A 19,094-nucleotide genomic window follows, 5' to 3' on the forward strand; every position below is an offset into this window, starting at 1 on the left:
ACCCTCTCCAGGGCCTTCCAGTCAGACACTGAGCCGGCCTCTGCCACCCTCTCCAGGGCCTTCCAGTCAGACACTGAGCCGGCCTCTGCCACCCTCTCCAGGGCCTTCCAGTCAGACACTGAGCCGGCCTCTGCCACCCTCTCCAGGGCCTTCCAGTCAGACACTGAGCCGGCCTCTGCCACCCTCTCCAGGGCCTTCCAGTCAGACACTGAGCCGGCCTCTGCCACCCTCTCCAGGGCCTTCCAGTCAGACACTGAGCCGGCCTCTGCCACCCTCTCCAGGGCCTTCCAGTCAGACACTGAGCCGGCCTCTGCCACCCTCTCCAGGGCCTTCCAGTCAGACACTGAGCCGGCCTCTGCCACCCTCTCCAGGGCCTTCCAGTCAGACACTGAGCCGGCCTCTGCCACCCTCTCCAGGGCCTTCCAGTCAGACACTGAGCCGGCCTCTGCCACCCTCTCCAGGGCCTTCCAGTCAGACACTGAGCCGGCCTCTGCCACCCTCTCCAGAGCCTTCCAGTCAGACACTGAGCCGGCCTCTGCCACCCTCTCCAGGGCCTTCCAGTCAGACACTGAGCCGGCCTCTGCCACCCTCTCCAGGGCCTTCCAGTCAGACACTGAGCCGGCCTCTGCCACCCTCTCCAGGGCCTTCCAGTCAGACACTGAGCCGGCCTCTGCCACCCTCTCCAGGGCCTTCCAGTCAGACACTGAGCCGGCCTCTGCCACCCTCTCCAGGGCCTTCCAGTCAGACACTGAGCCGGCCTCTGCCACCCTCTCCAGGGCCTTCCAGTCAGACACTGAGCCGGCCTCTGCCACCCTCTCCAGGGCCTTCCAGTCAGACACTGAGCCGGCCTCTGCCACCCTCTCCAGAGCCTTCCAGTCAGACACTGAGCCGGCCTCTGCCACCCTCTCCAGGGCCTTCCAGTCAGACACTGAGCCGGCCTCTGCCACCCTCTCCAGGGCCTTCCAGTCAGACACTGAGCCGGCCTCTGCCACCCTCTCCAGGGCCTTCCAGTCAGACACTGAGCCGGCCTCTGCCACCCTCTCCAGGGCCTTCCAGTCAGACACTGAGCCGGCCTCTGCCACCCTCTCCAGGGCCTTCCAGTCAGACACTGAGCCGGCCTCTGCCACCCTCTCCAGGGCCTTCCAGTCAGACACTGAGCCTCCACACTGAGATGCTGTGTGTCAGAATGCTCTCTATGTTGCAGCGGTCCCAGGAGAGGTTCTCAGACATGTGGACCCCCAGGAACTTGAAGGTAGGCACACACTCCACCTCTGCCCCATCCATGTGGTTGAGGGGTTCTTCCTCGTCCGCCTGTAGTTCAAGGGGATCTCCTTGATCTTCTGGGAGCTGAGGTCAAGATGGGTGTCAGAGCACCGCATCGCCAGGTGCTTCTCCTTCCTGGAGGCCATCTCATGGTTGTCTACCATCAGGCCACTGGCTGGTGTCACACAACTTGATCAACTTGATCATGTTGTTCCAGCCGTGAATAGGTGTGCAGCTCTCAGCCATACGGTTATTTATGAGTCTAATGAAAGTCAGTCAACAATGATAAAAATCTAGTTTAATAGTTCAAAAAAACAAACAAGATTCAACATGGCCCAGATTTAAGAAATGGGGGTATTATGATAATGGGATATTTATTATGTTGGTGGCACAGACGTATGTACAGTTATGTCAACTTATGTCTAGGTGGGGGACTTTAAACTCCTTTTAAAGTAGGTCCTAAAATCATAAATGAATCACAGCACACTGATCCACACCGAGTTCCACCGAGTCCTAATTAACGGCTGTGGTAGAATACACAACACTACTGTGCATGCTACACATTACATGCTAAGAGACAGCAGGATGGAACTACAGGTGTCACACACACTATTAGAGAATGTAATTCATTGGAACAGCTAGGCATTAGACTAATCTCATCTGTGAGAGGAATTAATAGATTTTAGGAGAAGAAATGACAAAGGAATACAGAAAAAACGCAAATCATAAGTAAGGCAAAGTCTGAAACATTCAGTAAAGTACAACAAATATCTGCAATTCATTTATAACAACCATATGACAATAAACCTAGGGGTATTGTACAGACAGATATGTAGAAGGCGGTCAGGTAAGAAGTACCAGCAGCTCAGGTCTCATGTCTGATCAGACACAAGGAGAAGGGGAGGCAATAGATGTATTCAATGGGGTCTTTGACTGTTGATCCCAGTAAAGAAGAAACTGTAATTTGGCAGTCACACTAATCACACACATGCCCACATCCACTCCACCTTAGCATGCATGGTCTGATTGAGGATCAGCTAGAACCAAGCTGATTAACCCCTTTGGAGTACAGTGAGACAGACAGCTGATGAAGCAAGTGTGAGACAGGTCAGAGAGGGAAGGTGGAAAGAGCAGAAAGAGAAACAGAACTAAACATAAGGCCTGCATGTGACTATACAAACTGGCTACAGTATTACCATTCAGGAAACGGAACAAAAACATGTCATATTCCAAATCTACAGAACGAACTAGAGTGGATATCTGTACATCTATTAACAAAAGCATCCAGGAGTACAGCCCTGTTTGAGCTCCAGAGAACACAAGCCATGAAGATACAGTATTTACTACCAGGCACCTACACTCAACAGTTACTGGATAGACAAGGCAGAGAACAACTCTGAGGCACTTATATTAGAAAGTTTTAGTACAATAACAATAATAATAATAATGACATAATTGACAGTGGTCTCCATTCAACCCTGAGAAAATATTATGTCTGTTGGCCAACAGCCATAATAGCCCTGCGTATTGATGTATGTGTGTGTGTGTATGCTCCAGACCATGAAGAAATTGAATTTTCTTGTTACACAGGTTTCATAAAGCATGCAGATCAATTTGATTGGGAAACAAGACTTTGGATTAACCAAACACAAACATTTGCACGCACACACGCACACGCACACGCACACACACACACACACACACAGAGACATAGACAAACCCACAATAACAAAGACACACACACCTCCCAAGGCCACATTTCAGCAGTGAAAAAGTCTCTTGAGACCTATAGAAAGGGGCTCTGGGAATCTCTTCTACTCCACAGCAGAGCTGTTCTCAGGTTATAGGAGTGTAGATGCTTTCAAAGAGGAAGACAGAGAGCAGGCAGGGCTCACACTGATCTGACATCAGTGCCTATCCAGCGTTTATTTGCTCCTGTCCTTGTAACCAGCATCATGATTCAGTCCCTCCTATAGGTAGCCTATACTGGCCTCAGAAGAAACTCTCAGTCCATCATTCGTCAACAGGGAGTAAAAACCAAATAAAAACATTGAGACCACAGAAGGGGAATCTTGCAGATCCTCATGTTCGCTCTATGACCCTCTCTCAGAGATCAACCTCTCTCAGGTCTGCTTCAGGTCTCTCAGGTCACTGGAGCATGAGCTGTTTCAGGTTGTCATGGAGAATGGTGTCCTTGACATCCCGAAATACCAGGCGTATGTTCTCCGTGTTGATGGCGGTGGTGAAGTGGTGGTAGAGGGGCTTCTGTGTCGTGTCACGCCGTTTCCCCCGGAAACAGTCCACCAGGAACTTCTGCACTTCCGGCAGGCTGCTTTCCGGCCCGGTATACTCTGGGAAGTAGTCCCTGAGAGGAACGCTCTGCACCTTCTCCTCCAGCAGGTCCGTTTTGTTGAGGAAGAGGATGATGGACACGTTGCTGAACACACGGTTGTTGACGATGGTCTCGAAGATGTTGAGAGACTCTTGCAGGCGATTGGTTTCCCGGTCCTCCATCAGCACCTAAACAGAATAAAGTCACATCCTCATGAGGGAACTGACTTACTGAATCCGAAAGAGAACAAAAACACAACGATGATATGCACAAAAGGTAAGATCCACATCAGCTACATAAATGATCATGAAGTTCTAGATGACTGTCTGAATGATCACTTTTTCATGCGGAAGGACGTGTGATGTGAGGGTGCAGGGTGTGAGAAGGTGTGTTTACCTGGTCGTATTCAGAGGAAGATACGAGGAAGAGGATGGACGTGACGCAGTCAAAGCACTCGAACCAGCGTCTCCTCTCTGACCGTTGGCCCCCCACGTCCACCATCTTGAAGGGCACGTTCTTGATCTCAAAGTCGTACTCGTGGATGCCCTTGGTGGGCTTCCGGGCCAGCAGAACATCCTGCTGGCTGGGAATGTAGTTCTGGTGGGGGAGGGAGGGAATGTAAAGGGTTTGTAAGAAAATGTCTACAGAATGCCCCAAAAGAAAACATATGGACACACATTTCCATTATCACTCATTATCTTTGCTACAAAACACACAGATAAGACTTACCGGCTCACCAAGTTCTTCTACATTGTCCAAGAAATATTTAACAGACTCCCCCTGTGACAAAGGGAGAAAACATCATTCTTTACAGGCCTAACACTGCATTACAAAATATTGTTTAGAACCTAAAAATATTCTGTTTGGATTGTAGACAATGAGGAACCAGCTTCTAAATGATGTGTCAGATTCTTCAACACCTTAAAAAAGGCAAAAGGCTGTTTAGCACAGATTTAAATGGCAAATAAACCTGATCTGCTTATTTCAAAAAGGGAAGTTAACCTTTTAGGCAACCCTCCTTATCACTGTGATTACGCATAACAGGAGCATGTGTGTTTGGTGTTTCCCTAACATAGAACCGTAGGACATATAAGATGTATTTCCATGCTGTTTCTGACAGAGGACTGCATGCCCAGACACGAGACTCAACACTGCCAAGACTGGGTTACATTCCACCCTATGCCTGTTTATGTATCAGGCTGCACTCTCACACTGCTAGTTTAAAACCTCGGACACAACTAGCTAACAATCAAACAGACTGAAAAACTGCGAAAAAAGAACACAAAAAACACAGAAAACGTTGTTCTGTTGGTGTGGGGCAGCTTCAGGCTGTCTAACTCAATATCACCGTGGGAGGTTCACAGAAAAATGCAGAATATTCATTCTGGTATCACAGCTGTTATAGTGCAAGTCTGACTATTTCCTGTCTGCTCATGATCCTACCACTTTGTTCCCTTCCCTGGCCGTACTTTTGAGGACTCTGGTACTCACCGTACCTGAAAAACCTGTGTGAGTCTGTGGAAGTGGCTAGGGTTGCACAGGGGAGGGGCTAGGAGGCAGCAGGGCCTCAACCTGGCTGTTCTGGACCCTCCCCCCGCCCCGCTCCTACTCAGGGGTTACAGCTAGGAGCACACTTAGCTGGATTTCACCAACAGCTATTGCCTGACAAAGCAAAACTGAAACTTACGCTGGTTTCATAACTTCTCCAATCGCTTTATGAGCCTGACCACAGCAAATATATATTAGACTTCCTGAAGACTGATCTAGTCTGTGACATGATCAGATATTGTCCTCTGGATTCTTCACAGACATTAAGGGTATAGCGGTTGTTGTGATATCACTCACACACATTTCAGAAGCACTGTGTTTTACATACCACTAAAACCATAAATATTTGCTCTAGTTGTAGAGGAAGGAGTCACTGTGTAGTTAGTCTGAGATGTGTCAGTGTGGCTATATTCATACATCACCTGATGTGTATTTGCCTCTGAACCTGAATGTATCTGTATGATGTGTGTGTTGTGTTTGTTAAGTTTTGTTTGTAAGCAGAAAGCAGTTTAACACCAGATCAACATTCCAACTCAGATCACACTCCTCCATTCCCAACTAGCAGCAAGCTGTGTGCGAGCGTGTTTATGGTGTTTAAGTGTCTTGATGTCGATTAGTAACCTGTTTGTTCAATTGAGTGAACAATTTTAAACATTTAAGTAACTGAGTGTTCTAGTATGCTGTATCATTGCAATTCACATATACTCTTTCCCCATAATCCCTTTAGCGAAGCTGTCGGAAGCCGAAACACAAGGAGGTGAGACTGAGGTATAAACAGGAAACAGGCTGAATCACGTGCCTGAGCACACAACACACACACACTCACACTAAGGCACAGACAATCCGTGAGTGAGACGGAGAGAAAGAAAGCGAAAGACAAGCAAGTGAGAGGCCAGGAACGACCAAAAGTCAGTGAGAACTCAGTTGAACTGTCCCTTCATTAACAGTGTGCGGATGTCCTCGGGAAAAAAAAAATATATTCCTGCATTCTTCTAAGAGTACATGTTTCTAAAAAGTACAGAAAAAGAAAGAATAAGATAGTGTGTGTACTGACCAGCTGGAACTCCCTGCGGCGGTCATAAGCGTTCTGTATCCCTGTGTCAGCCCACAGAGCCTGGATGGAGGGCAGGTACTGCAGGAACACCCTCTTCTCCACCTGGCCCTGGGCCATCATCGCTGACCTGGTGTCGAACGCCATCAAACTGGCCCCATGAGTGTGATTGTCAGGGCATCCCCAGGGAATGTGTAGCTTCTCCCGCGCATCCACCAACACACGCACTCCTGGAGGAGTCACAGGTGTTAGACTTGAACTACACACACACAAAATCCTCTCTTAACAATCCATTGCAACCCTCCTAGACGAGGAAAGTTTAAAATGGGATGGACACAATGTCTGAACTCTAAAACTGAAGAATTATAAATATGGCGATTGAAACCCGGACCTGGAAGGGGTTGCCTAACAGTTCACCCAAACTGTGTGTTTGTACCATTACTCTATTGACCAGTTTTTTCAAGAAAAAGAGGCTGTTTGATGGTTCTGCCAGAGAGGAACTGATTGGTTGTACTTTAAAGACAGTCAAGCCATCAATGTGTAGTCTAAGCTCTTTAAGAAACGTAACTTTCAGATCATCACTCAAAATGGGCCTGTTAGATGTTACAGATGCATTTTACGTCTGAGTTTAGATAAAACTTCAAACTTGAAAAAAGTCACTTCAGTAGATTAGACTAAACAATCGGTCGATTTTCAGTCATTTATTGTAGTATTATTATTGTTGTTATCTTTACCTTTGATAACATTGCTGTAAATAGTAGCTCGGAACTCCTCTCTGGCTTGTTGGTCGAAGTCCTGTCCGTGTATTATCCGCATTTGTTTTAGGAAAGTAGACTTGCCGCTTTCGCCAGCGCCCAACAATAAGATTTTTACAAGTCGCTTTACGTATGTTTTATCCCGGGAGAGACATTTGTCGATTTCTTTAGATTTTCTTAGCTGCTCCACCTCGGTACTATTGAGGAGGCAGGCAGGGAAACACACATTTAACACGGACCTGGACGGCAGGAAATCCGCCATGTTCGAACAAACTTCATCGATGCAGAGCAGGCGGCAGAGACCGTGCGCGCTCGTGTGAAGCGTGGAGACGCCGCTCTCTGTCTGTCTATCTGGGGCCAAGCCCCACTTCTTCACGGGAGCCACTCTACCAAACAAACATTTAAGATACAAGTAACAAATCTCTATAATTGGATCTTTCTTCATGCGAAATCAGATTTCAGTTAGAATAAATTAAGATGTTTTCATAATGATGTGGTACAGCATTTTCGTACAGCCAATAAATGACAGGCCTACTTGCACATACAGAGATAGGCTATTATAAATAATTATGTTTTTGTGTAACTACGCTGTAGTTTCTAATTACCAAAGCTATCAAATGTCGCCATCTTTCGGTCAAATTGCGTAGATGAGCAACATGGTCGTGGCTTATAGCCTATTTATAAGGGAATACAACTTATGTTGGATTTTCCTTCTCTATTCTAATCGATGAGCCCTTCATGCCACCCATGCTAACAGTTGTAGAGTTACCCCCCCCCCCCCCCCCTGTTGCAAATGTTAATGTCCAGTCCACATTGCGGCTGGTTTCTGAGTCAATGAAAAACATTTAAATCACAGAGGAAGTAGTTGGAGTTTGCGACGCTAGGGTTGCACTGGCAGCAGCAAAAGGAAGGCTTGAGGCGACGCGTTACCAACATACAGTGGCGGCCTTAGCTTGTGTGGCTCCCCGGGCTGCCCCCCCCCCCCCTCCCACTGTTTAACCCTAACCCTTAATCAGGCACGGAGCCAGACTTTGTAAACATTCGGGGCTTAACCCAAACCTAGGATGTATGGGTTTGATGTGGCACAAGCGAAATTTTTTGGCCATTATTTGAGCGCAAAATTGTTTTTTTGAGCTTTATGTAAAATAAACATACCCGTTTTTCAATTGGTAAAACCTTTTTTACTGATGCCATTACTCCGTAGCCTGGCTCTGCCCTCCTACGTACTTCCGCTCAATTTTGATTTTGCTTCTGTACTAGGTCTGGCCATTCGGTACTTAAGTCAGATTTTTCAGGTTGATTTTCAACCGGCCAATCAGCGAACAAAGGGAGTGGCTGAGAACGACGACGTTGATGTCATGCGCTAGTTTGTGTTGTAGTTCCGTAATGGCGGCGGAGAAAGATGCGAGCTAAGCCATTCGGTCCGTTGTGGCAACACTGCCGAATATCTATAAACTAAAGCCGGAGCCAGAACAAGTTTTGCTGGTGGCCATGATGTTGTGGCACTCCTGTTTTATAAACATTTTAAGAGCTATTCAACCATTACTCCTAAACTGATTCTATCTAACCCAATAACAATGACATGTTGCACACCCTTTGGTTTGTTCATTTTCATCTCAAATTGTAATAGCCTATTCATAGTCTTACCATTTTTATTTCAATAACTCGTGTGACTTACAAACCTCAAACCATTTTCTGACTATCCGTGAATTATCCTTATGCACACCTATTAGATTTTTAATTTTCATCTCAGGTTATCTTACATAAATATTTAAAACAAGGGCGATCATGTCAGCGGTGTGGAAGTTTCTGCAGTGTTGGTTCAGCAGAAAATTTCAGGAAGGGTTACGGTGCCAATTAAAAAGTCTTAAAAACAAAAAAAAGTATCAATACAATCATACAAAAAATTATAATAGTTTAACGGTAAAAGTCATTTTATTTTTTCAGCCAAGTACATCCAAAATGTTTGGTTTCGGCCCAGAATTTTCATTTTGTTGCATCACTAGTAATAACTATGGGAATTAACAAGAACGGTAGTAGGTTGAATCTAAAATGAATATATAACCTTTTCAAACTAGGCTAGAAAGGTTTAGAAAACATTGTCGAACTTCTAAATCATTGATGGAAGTGTGAGGCTGGGTGTCAGCCTGCCCCAGGGCTGGACTGGGACAAAAAAATGGCCCTGGCATTTTTGCTCAGACCGGCCCACCACAATCGGTCGGACACAACCCACCAGTACACCAAAAGAGTTAAGAGATGTGATTGGAGAAAGATTTATATAAATATTAAAGATCCTGTAAAGTGGAATTAAAAACGAGTTTCAAGTTCACCACACCAGAGAATAATGTGTTATTAACTACCCATCCAAATTCGAATGAAAAACACAGACAAGTATGTTAAAGTAGGCTTTGAAATTGTAAGAAAATCAGCAGTCTTCTCAGACTGAGGGGGCGTGTCGCCTGAAGGAGCTGAAGCTCGGCCCCCTCGCTGGAAGGCGCCACCTCTCTCAAGTAAGCTACCTAGGACCCAGATAATGGACGCTACGTCAAGCCGAACAAAACAGTATATAATTAGAATTTATTTGTTCAATGAGTGAAAAATACAGATGCATATAAATGAAATGTGGGGGCACTGAAAAGGTGAGAGATAACAAGAAGAAATGTTACTGGCGATAATCTGGGATACATGGTTTGTTTGGTCTGGTGGTTAATCTATGCCCACCACTTATATATACCAAAAAAATCATACAAATCAATATTTTGTACACATTTCAGTGTTCATTTTAACACTAGCTTTTCTCGTTTTATGGTATGCTCATTAATATTTAGATGAGCTGCGCGCTGATTGGTTGGTTTTCAACGAGTGAAGCTGGGGAGCAAAAACGCGACACGGCCAACAGCACTCACTGAAACACCGAAGGTGACTTGAAATAAAAACGCGCAAATAAATCTATTGTGTCTACACAGTGTTGTGTAGTGTTCAACCAAACTATATTGTGATTCAACTCAGCTTCAGTTAGCTAGCTCTAGACATCTTGCTGAAAAATAACCTGACAAAGATCTGGACAAACATGCATCGTGAATTGTAGATTTACATAACAACACAGGTTATTTATTTTAATGAAACAGTCAGGAACATGAAACAACGTTAGCCCCATTGCCAATAAACTAGGCTAAATCATCACACATTCTACCTAGCTATGCTCTTGCGTTAGCAAGCTAAACTAGTTTACATGCCAACAGTCTAGGTGTTTTCGCTATCTAGCTGTTCTTGCATTCCTTGCAAATCAGCGTTAATAAAAAGCAGATGAGCTAGAGTCTAGCTAACATTGACTAGACGGGCATGGTTGATGTTTGTCTATACCATAGCGTAGAAGATCCCTGTGCAGTTCGACCCTCGACACATTTGCGCGAATCATTTCACCAAGGACGGTTTTGAAAACCTGGGACAATGTAGCTAAAGCAGGATTTGCTATGTTGCCAAAAAGAGGTGCGTTCCGACCTTACGTTCATCACAACCGCAAGCTGTAGTATGATTTTGTCGGTAACAGTTATTAGCAATGCTAACGTATCCTGTATCTAGCACCTGCCTTTCTCCAGTTCTTTCAAATAGATAATCTAGACAGGCGTTAGCAATAGGCCAGACTGCTATTTGTTTTCTGGCTATTTTTTCGGAAGCTTCCCTTCTAATGCCGACTACAGCTAGTCTAGCTAGAGTCATTTGCTAAGTGAAGTATGTTGATGTGTTTAGAAACGTATTTAGCATTCTACCTATGCTAGATACAGGAGACGTTAGCATTGCTAATAACTGTTACCGACAAAATCATACTGTAGCCTACTTACAGCTTGCGATGAGCGTACGGTCGGAACAGGTTCAGGTTCAGCTTCTTAGCAAATCCTGCTTGAAATTGTCCAAGGTTGTCAAAACTGTCTTGGGTGAAATGTTCAGAGCAAATGAATAATTGAGTGTCGAACTTCGCCGGGATCTTCTCATAGACAAACAGCAGCCATGCCTGTCGAATGTTTGGCTCCTTGGGAAGACTATGAGTGTTAGCCTTCCCTGTACAGCCTGGAACACAGCATTTACGACCGTGGTCCATATTCAATATCCTTGTTATAATTCAAAACGTTCTTCTTTGTAGTTCCTTAGAAGAAGCCTACACAGAACAGCGCGCAGCTAAACTAGTATCGGAGATCTACTCTACCTCGGACTGGGCAAGAACACCAGTGAGTGGGCTGGTCTGGATGTACATTTTGGGGCGTGACAAAGATACAGACCAGAGCCAAAAAAGGCGGTCCCCGGACTGACGTCAGTCCGGTGGCTTTGTTGAAAAGCTAGCGTTTTACAGCCACATTTGAGATTTGCATAGGAAAGAGGTGTCAATGGACGTTGAGGTTCACTGTATGTTCATTTTACCCACCGAACTGTCGTTATTCAACTATGACAAGGTAAAATCGTTTTTGCAATCAATCACCCCTTTAAGCCTTCAATGTGTAACATGTTTGCCTTGTAAATTGATCAAATTCATTTGCAATGTTATTAAATATCTATTTTTTTTAACCTTACTTTGACCATTCTTGCTCTGGTTCAACCCATAGAGTCAAATAACTGCCATTCCGACATGTTTGGTTAGTATTAATACACTGTTCAGTTGACCCCTCTTCCTTTAAACCTAGGGTATTAGTTTTGGTTGTTTGGCCAAAATTAAAACCCCTTACATATGTGTAATGTTGTCAGGCAACTAATAGGGTGACATAATAAAGTCTTTCAAATGCCAGTACCAGTCCGTTACTATTCTGTGCCACATTCTGATGCCCCAAACCAACAAATATTCCAGACAGCGTTCCTTCCACTTATGGCTGCTAGGTTGCTCGTGTTGTGCAGTACTTTATGTCAAGTGTGCATGGCGTCTTTGTTGGAGTTGTGAAACGTCTGTACTCTGATTGGTTTTACGTATCCTTACGCACTCAAAAATTGACCTTTTTAACCTGGAGTGACAGCAGAATATCTAAGAGACATGAAGATAGGACAGGCTCTGCGCCATGCCATTACTGTTGAGGACACTCAACAAGAACTGAAGTCTCCATCGCCATGACAACCATGATAATCTCAGTGCCAGATATGGAAAGAGAACATTTGAATGAGATGTAAAGGGGGGGAGGGGGTGGGGGCACTGAAAGGGTGAGAGATAACAAGAAGAAAGTGAGAGATAGAAAAAGAGGAAAGGGGAAAAAGATGATAAATGCTCATCTCCAATCAGTCAATAAATAAAACTGAATATGAACGAATAATGACCTTGCCTTCCTCTCCATTCTTTGAGCAGCATCTCAGATGGCTGTACACTTCTGAAAGCAATGGGACAGTCCAAAATGTTCTGCCAGGTCAGATTTCTGACAAACAGCCACTGGAGAGATTTGTCTAGAGAGAACTCAAACAGGAAGAACTGCCTATATGTACATGTGGAATGTACTCTTCTTTGGCACAACTTCAAATCCTTAATGCTTTAGAGTAGGTCTGCGTAAGTCTGCAGCATCACATCCTGGACCACAGTCAGCCTGTAGAAGACCTTGAGGAGACTTAGTTAGGGCTTCTACGTGGATTAGGTCTGCTGTTTACTGAACCTGACTAATGAAGAAGAACATGATAATAATATTGAGTTGAATTGGTTAAGCTCACCAGTCTAAATACCACCCACCTGCACCATCAGAGAGCTAGCTTTACGGTGGCATATCTAGCATAAAATAACTGGATGCCCATCATCTACTAACAAGGGGTTTATTTGTAACAAGGAGGGCTACACTACAGCTACATTTGAATTTGTGGTCCTGCTCTTCTCAACTGATTCCTATATCCGTCTAACCAAAGTCCTAGGTGGGTTCAAGTCTAAATTTCCACATAAATTTGCGTGCAACCTATGTATGCATTGTCAATTGTGAATCACTATGGAGCACTTCTGTCTGTGGAGATCCTACCCTCAGGGGAGCTGTGGTACAGGAATCCCCCTCCATTGTGATGCTAGAAACACTTCTGGCGTCTGGCGCTGACTTGTGGTGATGTAGGGGTGATGAAGGGGTGAACCGCTGCCGAATTCAAAGGAACCTGAGTGCATTCTCTGAAAGCACAATCCATTCATTAACTCACTGTGGACAGAATAAAGCAGCCTGTACACTTACCACACACCCTCATCCCCGACAAATCAGAGCATTTGGAAAACGTAATTCTTCACACCTGCTCCCTCAGATCGTGATTAGTGTCTAGAGAATGATCTGTCATGTATGATTAATGTGGTCATGGCAACCCCTCTCATGAAGGATGCAGAGGTGTCACACACAGATCGAAACACACAAGCTCACGATCCAATATCAAATATTATTATATGGCAACGACAGTACGAGCGTTCTGATGTTCCGTGGCTAATGGGTAGCACATCACTATGGAGCACTTCTGTCTGGGAGGGAGGATGAAATCCAAGATGGCGCCGATGATGGCTGCCTCGGTCGTTAGGTGCGCTCTTTTTTGTCTTGTTTTGTCTGTCATATAGACAATTCATCAAATGCCCTACCAGAGAAGGAAACACCTTGGATCACTGCTACTCTACAATCAGCAAAGCATACCATGCGGTCCCCCGAGCAGCACTGGGTCACTCTGACCACGCCATGGTCCACCTGATTCCTGCATACAGGCAGAAGCTAAAGCGCTGTAAGCCTGCTGTGAGGACATCAAAACAGTGGACCAGTGAAGCTATGGAGGATCTGCGGGCGTGCTTGGACTGCACTGACTGGGACATGTTCACGACTGCTACCAATAGTCTGGATGAGCTCACAGAGGCTGTGACATCATACATCAGCTTCTGTGAGGACTGCTGTATACCAACACGCACCAGGGTAAGCTACAACAACGACAAACCCTGGTTTACAGCTAAACTCAGAAGGTTGAGGTCAGAGAAAGAGGCTGCGTTTAGGAGTGGGGACAAAGAAAGTTTCAAGGAGTCGAAGAACAGGTTTAGCAAGGCGGTGAGGGAGGCTAAACGACTGTACTCAGAGAGACTAAAACACCAATTCTCTGCAAACGACTCTGCTTCTGTCTGGAGAGGGCTTAGGCAGATTACCAACTACAAGCCCAGAGCCCCCCACTCCACTAACGACTCCCGCCTGGCCAACGACCTGAATGAGTTCTACTGCAGATTTGAAAGACAATTGGACAGTCCTGAACTACCCCTTCCCACCCAGGAGGCCTCACACCTCCCCCCCTCTACAGTGACGACTCTCTCCATTCAGGAGGGTGAAGTTAACAGACTTTTCAAGAGGCAGAATCCCCGCAAAGCAGCTGGGCCGGACTCTGTCTCTCCAGCCACCCTCAAGCACTGCGCTGACCAGCTGTCTCCGGTGTTTACCTACATCTTTAACACCTCCCTTGAGACATGCCATGTGCCAGCCTGTCTCAAGTCCTCCACCATCATCCCTGTGTCCAAAAAGCCAAGACCAACAGGACATAATGACTACAGACCCGTCGCCCTGACCTCTGTGGTAATGAAGTCTTTCGAGCGCCTGGTGCTGGCACACCTTAAATCCATCACTGACCCTCTACTGGACCCCCTGCAGTTTGCCTACAGAGCCAACAGGTCTGTGGACGATGCAGTTAACATGGCCCTCCACTTCACCCTACAGCACCTGGACTCCCCAGCATCCTATGCCAGGATCCTGTTTGTGGACTTCAGCTCTGCCTTCAATACCATCATCCCCGCCCTGCTTCAGGACAAGCTCTCCCAGCTGAACGTGCCTGATTCCACCTGCAGGTGGATAACAGACTTCCTGTCTGACAGGAAGCAGTGCGTTAAGCTGGGAACACAAGTCTCTGACTCCCGGTCCATCAGCACCGGATCACCTCAGGGCTGCGTCCTTTCTCCTCTGCTCTTCTCCCTGTACACCAACAGTTGCACCTCCAGTCATCCGTCCGTCAAACTCCTGAAGTTTGCGGACGACACCACCCTTATTGGGCTCATCTCTGGTGGAGACGAGTCTGATTATAGGTGGGAAGCGGCCAACCTGGTGACCTGGTGCAGCCAGAACAACTTAGAGCTCAATGCTCTTAAGACAGTGGAGATGGTTGTGGACTTCAGGAGGAACACAGCCCCACTCACCCCCATCACCCTGTGTGACTCCCCAGTCAACACTGTGGAGTCCTTCCGCTTCCTGGGCACTATCCTCTCCCAGGACCTCAAGTGGGAACTGAACATCAGCTCCCTCATCAAGAAAGCACAACAGAGGATGTACTTCCTTCGGCAGCTGAAGAAGTTCAACCTGCCAAAGACAATGATGGTGCACTTCTACTCAGCCATCATTGAGTCCATCCTCACCTCCTCCATCACCGTCTGGTACGCTGCTGCCACTGCCAAGGACAAGAGCAGACTGCAGCGTATCATCCGCACTGCTGAGAAGGTGATTGGCTGCAATCTGCCTACCCTCGAGGACCTGCACACCTCGAGGACCCTGAGGCGAGCGAGGAAGATTGTGGCCGACTCCTCCCACCCTGGACACTCCCTGTTTCAGTCACTCCCCTCCGGCAGAAGGCTGCGGTCCATCAGGACCAATACCTCACGCCACAAAAACAGTTTCTTCCCTTCCGCTGTTGGCCTCTTCAACAAGGCCAAGAGACCACACTGACTCTAATGACTTCTTGCTTAAAACACACTGCTTTTTGCACTGCATTACAAAATGGTATCTTGTACATTTGTATTTTTTGTAATATTTGTATTTTTGTATTTTTATATTGTAATTTACGGCAACTTATATTTTATTTTATTGTATATTTAATTCTATTCTAATCCCACTTAGTACTGCTAGTTTATGTACCCTTAGTATAGATAGTCCACATATTTAAATTTTAGGTATATGTTTATTGTATGCACCTTCCTGCCAAAGCAAATTCCTTGTCTGTGCAAACTTTCATGGCGAATAAATCCCATTCTGATTCTGATTCTGATGCCAGCCGCGTATTCATAGTTTTCACGTGACATCACGTTCCAAGGGACACGCCCCCCTGGAGGGCAAAAAAGACTTTCCGCTGCCCGCCACTGTCCATTATAAATTCATACATTTACGTTGAGTCTGAGAGATTCGTTTAAGCATAATGCCGGATAGTTGTTGTGCTAACGGGTGCACTAATTGCAGAGGAGACAAGCCTGGGCTGGGTTTCTACAGAATTCCGCCCGATAAAGAAAATATAGAGAGGAAAAGATTGTGGATTTGTGCCATTAAACAACACTACCTCTGTCTCCGGGGAGGGCATACAATGGCAGCCGTCCAAATATACACGTATTTGCAGCTTCATCAAAGCTAAGCACAAGTAAAGTTAAACGCAAGTATATTAATGATCGTATTTTTAGTAGTGGTGGGCCGTTATTGGCGTTAACGCTTATCTGGCGATAAAAAAGTATCGCCGTTAATCTATTCTCAAAGTTGGGTTGGGAGCTGGGTCTATACTACGCAAGCTATGATGACTTTCACCTTGATATTTTAGCGCGGATGTATACCTAGCCGATTTGCACTGTAGGGGGCGAGAACGAGTCTTCGAACCTGTGTGTATGCCTTGTGTATGAAATTATCACATCAAACGTGACGTGCTAACATGGATGCAGCTATGGTTTGCTTCAGGGAAAATGTATTTTTAAGAAGCTTCCCAATGGAAACCTCGACAAGACTAAGGTTGTTTGCACCTTGTGCTATGCGGAATTAGTTTACTGTAGGAGTTCTTCCAGTGTCAAATACCACCTAAACGCAAAGCATCCCTTAGCTAATGCGGAAGATGCCGAGCCAAGCACTGATGTAGCATAGGGGAAGAGTCGTCGTCAAACTACGATGTTTGAGTGCAACCGAGGCAAGCCCGTCAGCCAAGCTAACTAATCTAATAAACAGTTAACAAACACAAGTACATCTTATTGAACATAATTTATTTTCATCACCAATTATCTAGTAGAACAGCTTTCTCAAGCAGTTTGTGATGCATTGCCAGGAGATGAGCTCCTATGGAAGGCCAAAAGGACAAGTATTAGGACGTCTCCGTGTGTCAATGGACGCCGACTTTGCATGCAAAGACGGCGTCCATTACGCCGACTTCCATACAAAGTCGGCGTCTTTTTCGCCTCAAATTGAACCGTGTCACGTGACACATTCAAAGCACGCGTTTATTTAGACGCGTGCTTTTAACGTGTCACAAAGCACGCGTCTAAATAAACGCGTGCTTTTTTGAGACGTGTCTATCAAACCACACGAAATTAACGCCTGGTTTGGCTCAATCAGCGTCTGGTTTTCCAAAATTAAAGTCTACTTGCTTGAATCTCCGATGGGAAATTACAGCAACAATTGTAACATCTAATACGTAAGTAAAGTAGGTCTTAGAATGCTCGTGCGAGCTAGGCTACTATCAAATACAATGCTAGTTAGCTATTAGTATGAAGTTGGTGGTCACAATTGCAATACTCTATGATATAACAACCTGGTTGTGCATACCGACCATGGGTGCGACTCTCCTGCATGAGCTCGGACACTTCAGCTATCAGGCCGTCTGCTGAAGCAACATTTAAGAGCGTACCCCTTTGCCCACTCTAGGCTTCGCTGCATTGTTTCCAGCCTGAAAGAATTCAATGGTGTTAAAGTAGACAAGGCTAGTATTTTTTGTTGTTGAATCTAAACCAGTAATAATTTATCGACCATATCTCATAAGAACGTGAACAAATAGTCGCCTAGGTTGAAGGTTGAGCTTGCTTGCCTTCAGCAGTGGTTTTGCCTCAAAATACCAGCTAGCTAGACTAATCGACTTTAGGTAACAACAAAAAATGAATGTCAAGAATGTCCAGCACTGGAGCCTACTGTACTGACTACTGAGGATAGCAGATGGTTGGGGGTTGAGGCTAACTCGTTTAGCTAGCTACATAACTAGGGGACAGATAGTTGGATATGGACTGTCCAGCCTTAACATGGCAGCTTTCACGGATAAAAACGAAACGCAAATAGCTAGTCTTTATCCAACAGTCTAGACTAGTCAGTGACTGGCTAGCTAGCAATGCAGAAGTATCACAGTAGCAATCCATTGCTAAAAAACAAACAAACAAAAGCTATCCGCACAGCGAGTGACCAAGTTAAACCCCTGTTAGCCTAGCTAGCCGGTGAAGATTACGATTAAGTCACAAATAATGATTTCGAAAAAACTGTACCTTTGTCAACATGGACTGAAGGTCGTCGTGTCCAGGGTTATCCGACAGTAAAAGCTGAGTGCAGTCATTTAGTGTCTACTTACACTGTCTTATGAAGTTCCTTCTTGCCATCTTCTCATCCTTCAAACTTCTGTGTGCTGGGCTAAACTTGTTTTGAAATCTTCCGCTACTACAGTGGGGAGGAGCTGGTACTTGAAAATACAGGGAAGAATCAAATCACACTAGCCCAGATAACTGCAGGAGGAGCTAGGGAAATTGTGGGCAGTGATTTGCATGTGGCGTTTATTTAACGCCTGCAATTGCACGTGTAAATATACAGGCGTTTATTTAACGCCTGCAATTGCACGTGTAAATATAAAGGCGTTTATTTAACGCCTGCAATTGCACGTGTAAATATAAAGGCGTTTATTTAACGCCTGCAATTGCACGTGTAAATATACAGGCGTTTATTTAACGCCTGCAAGCGTTAACTAACGCGTACATTCATGTGTAACTTTCGCCTGCACATTTACGGCTGCAGCCGCTTATGAAACAGCTGCAGGCGCTTCCTAAACGGGTGTCCAATCAAAAATACGCGTTTAAATTACGAGTACATTTGACCCTGTCGGCGTTCCATAGGAATGTCCGACTTCACCGAGCAGTCCATGTCGAACGCACCTATTATTACTGTGAGATGTAACACGTGTGATAGAGTAAGAAAGTTTATTAACAATAGCGTTCCTGGTTAAAGTAAGCTTATTCAAATCTAAACGCGTATCACATAAAAACAACAATAATGTCATTATTGAGACTGGGAGACACTGTTGCAGGCATACACAATTTACCTACAAATAATAGGCCTAGATAACGCTTCAACTCGTCATGACAAAAACAATTATCAAAATGTCGCCATCTTGCTGCCAGGTTGCGTAAATGCGTAACAATTGAGGTTAA

General features: G+C 45.4%; 1 protein-coding gene across 1 annotated transcript; it reads right to left on the reverse strand.

The window, feature by feature from the left end:
- Positions 1-1,541: 1,541 nt before the first annotated feature.
- Positions 1,542-7,333, reverse strand: LOC134031088 (guanine nucleotide-binding protein subunit alpha-13-like). The gene is made up of 5 exons (XM_062474584.1): positions 6,929-7,333; positions 6,198-6,424; positions 4,325-4,375; positions 3,992-4,192; positions 1,542-3,783 (listed from the first exon to the last, which is right to left on the reverse strand). Exons 1-5 carry the CDS (start codon positions 7,209-7,211, stop codon positions 3,412-3,414), a joined length of 1,134 nt encoding a protein of 377 aa, XP_062330568.1. The 5' UTR covers positions 7,212-7,333; the 3' UTR covers positions 1,542-3,411.
- Between the last annotated feature and the right edge of the window lie 11,761 nt (positions 7,334-19,094).

This window comes from Osmerus eperlanus, chromosome 12, assembly GCF_963692335.1.
Source record: "Osmerus eperlanus chromosome 12, fOsmEpe2.1, whole genome shotgun sequence".
Taxonomy (NCBI): Eukaryota; Metazoa; Chordata; class Actinopteri; order Osmeriformes; family Osmeridae; genus Osmerus; species Osmerus eperlanus.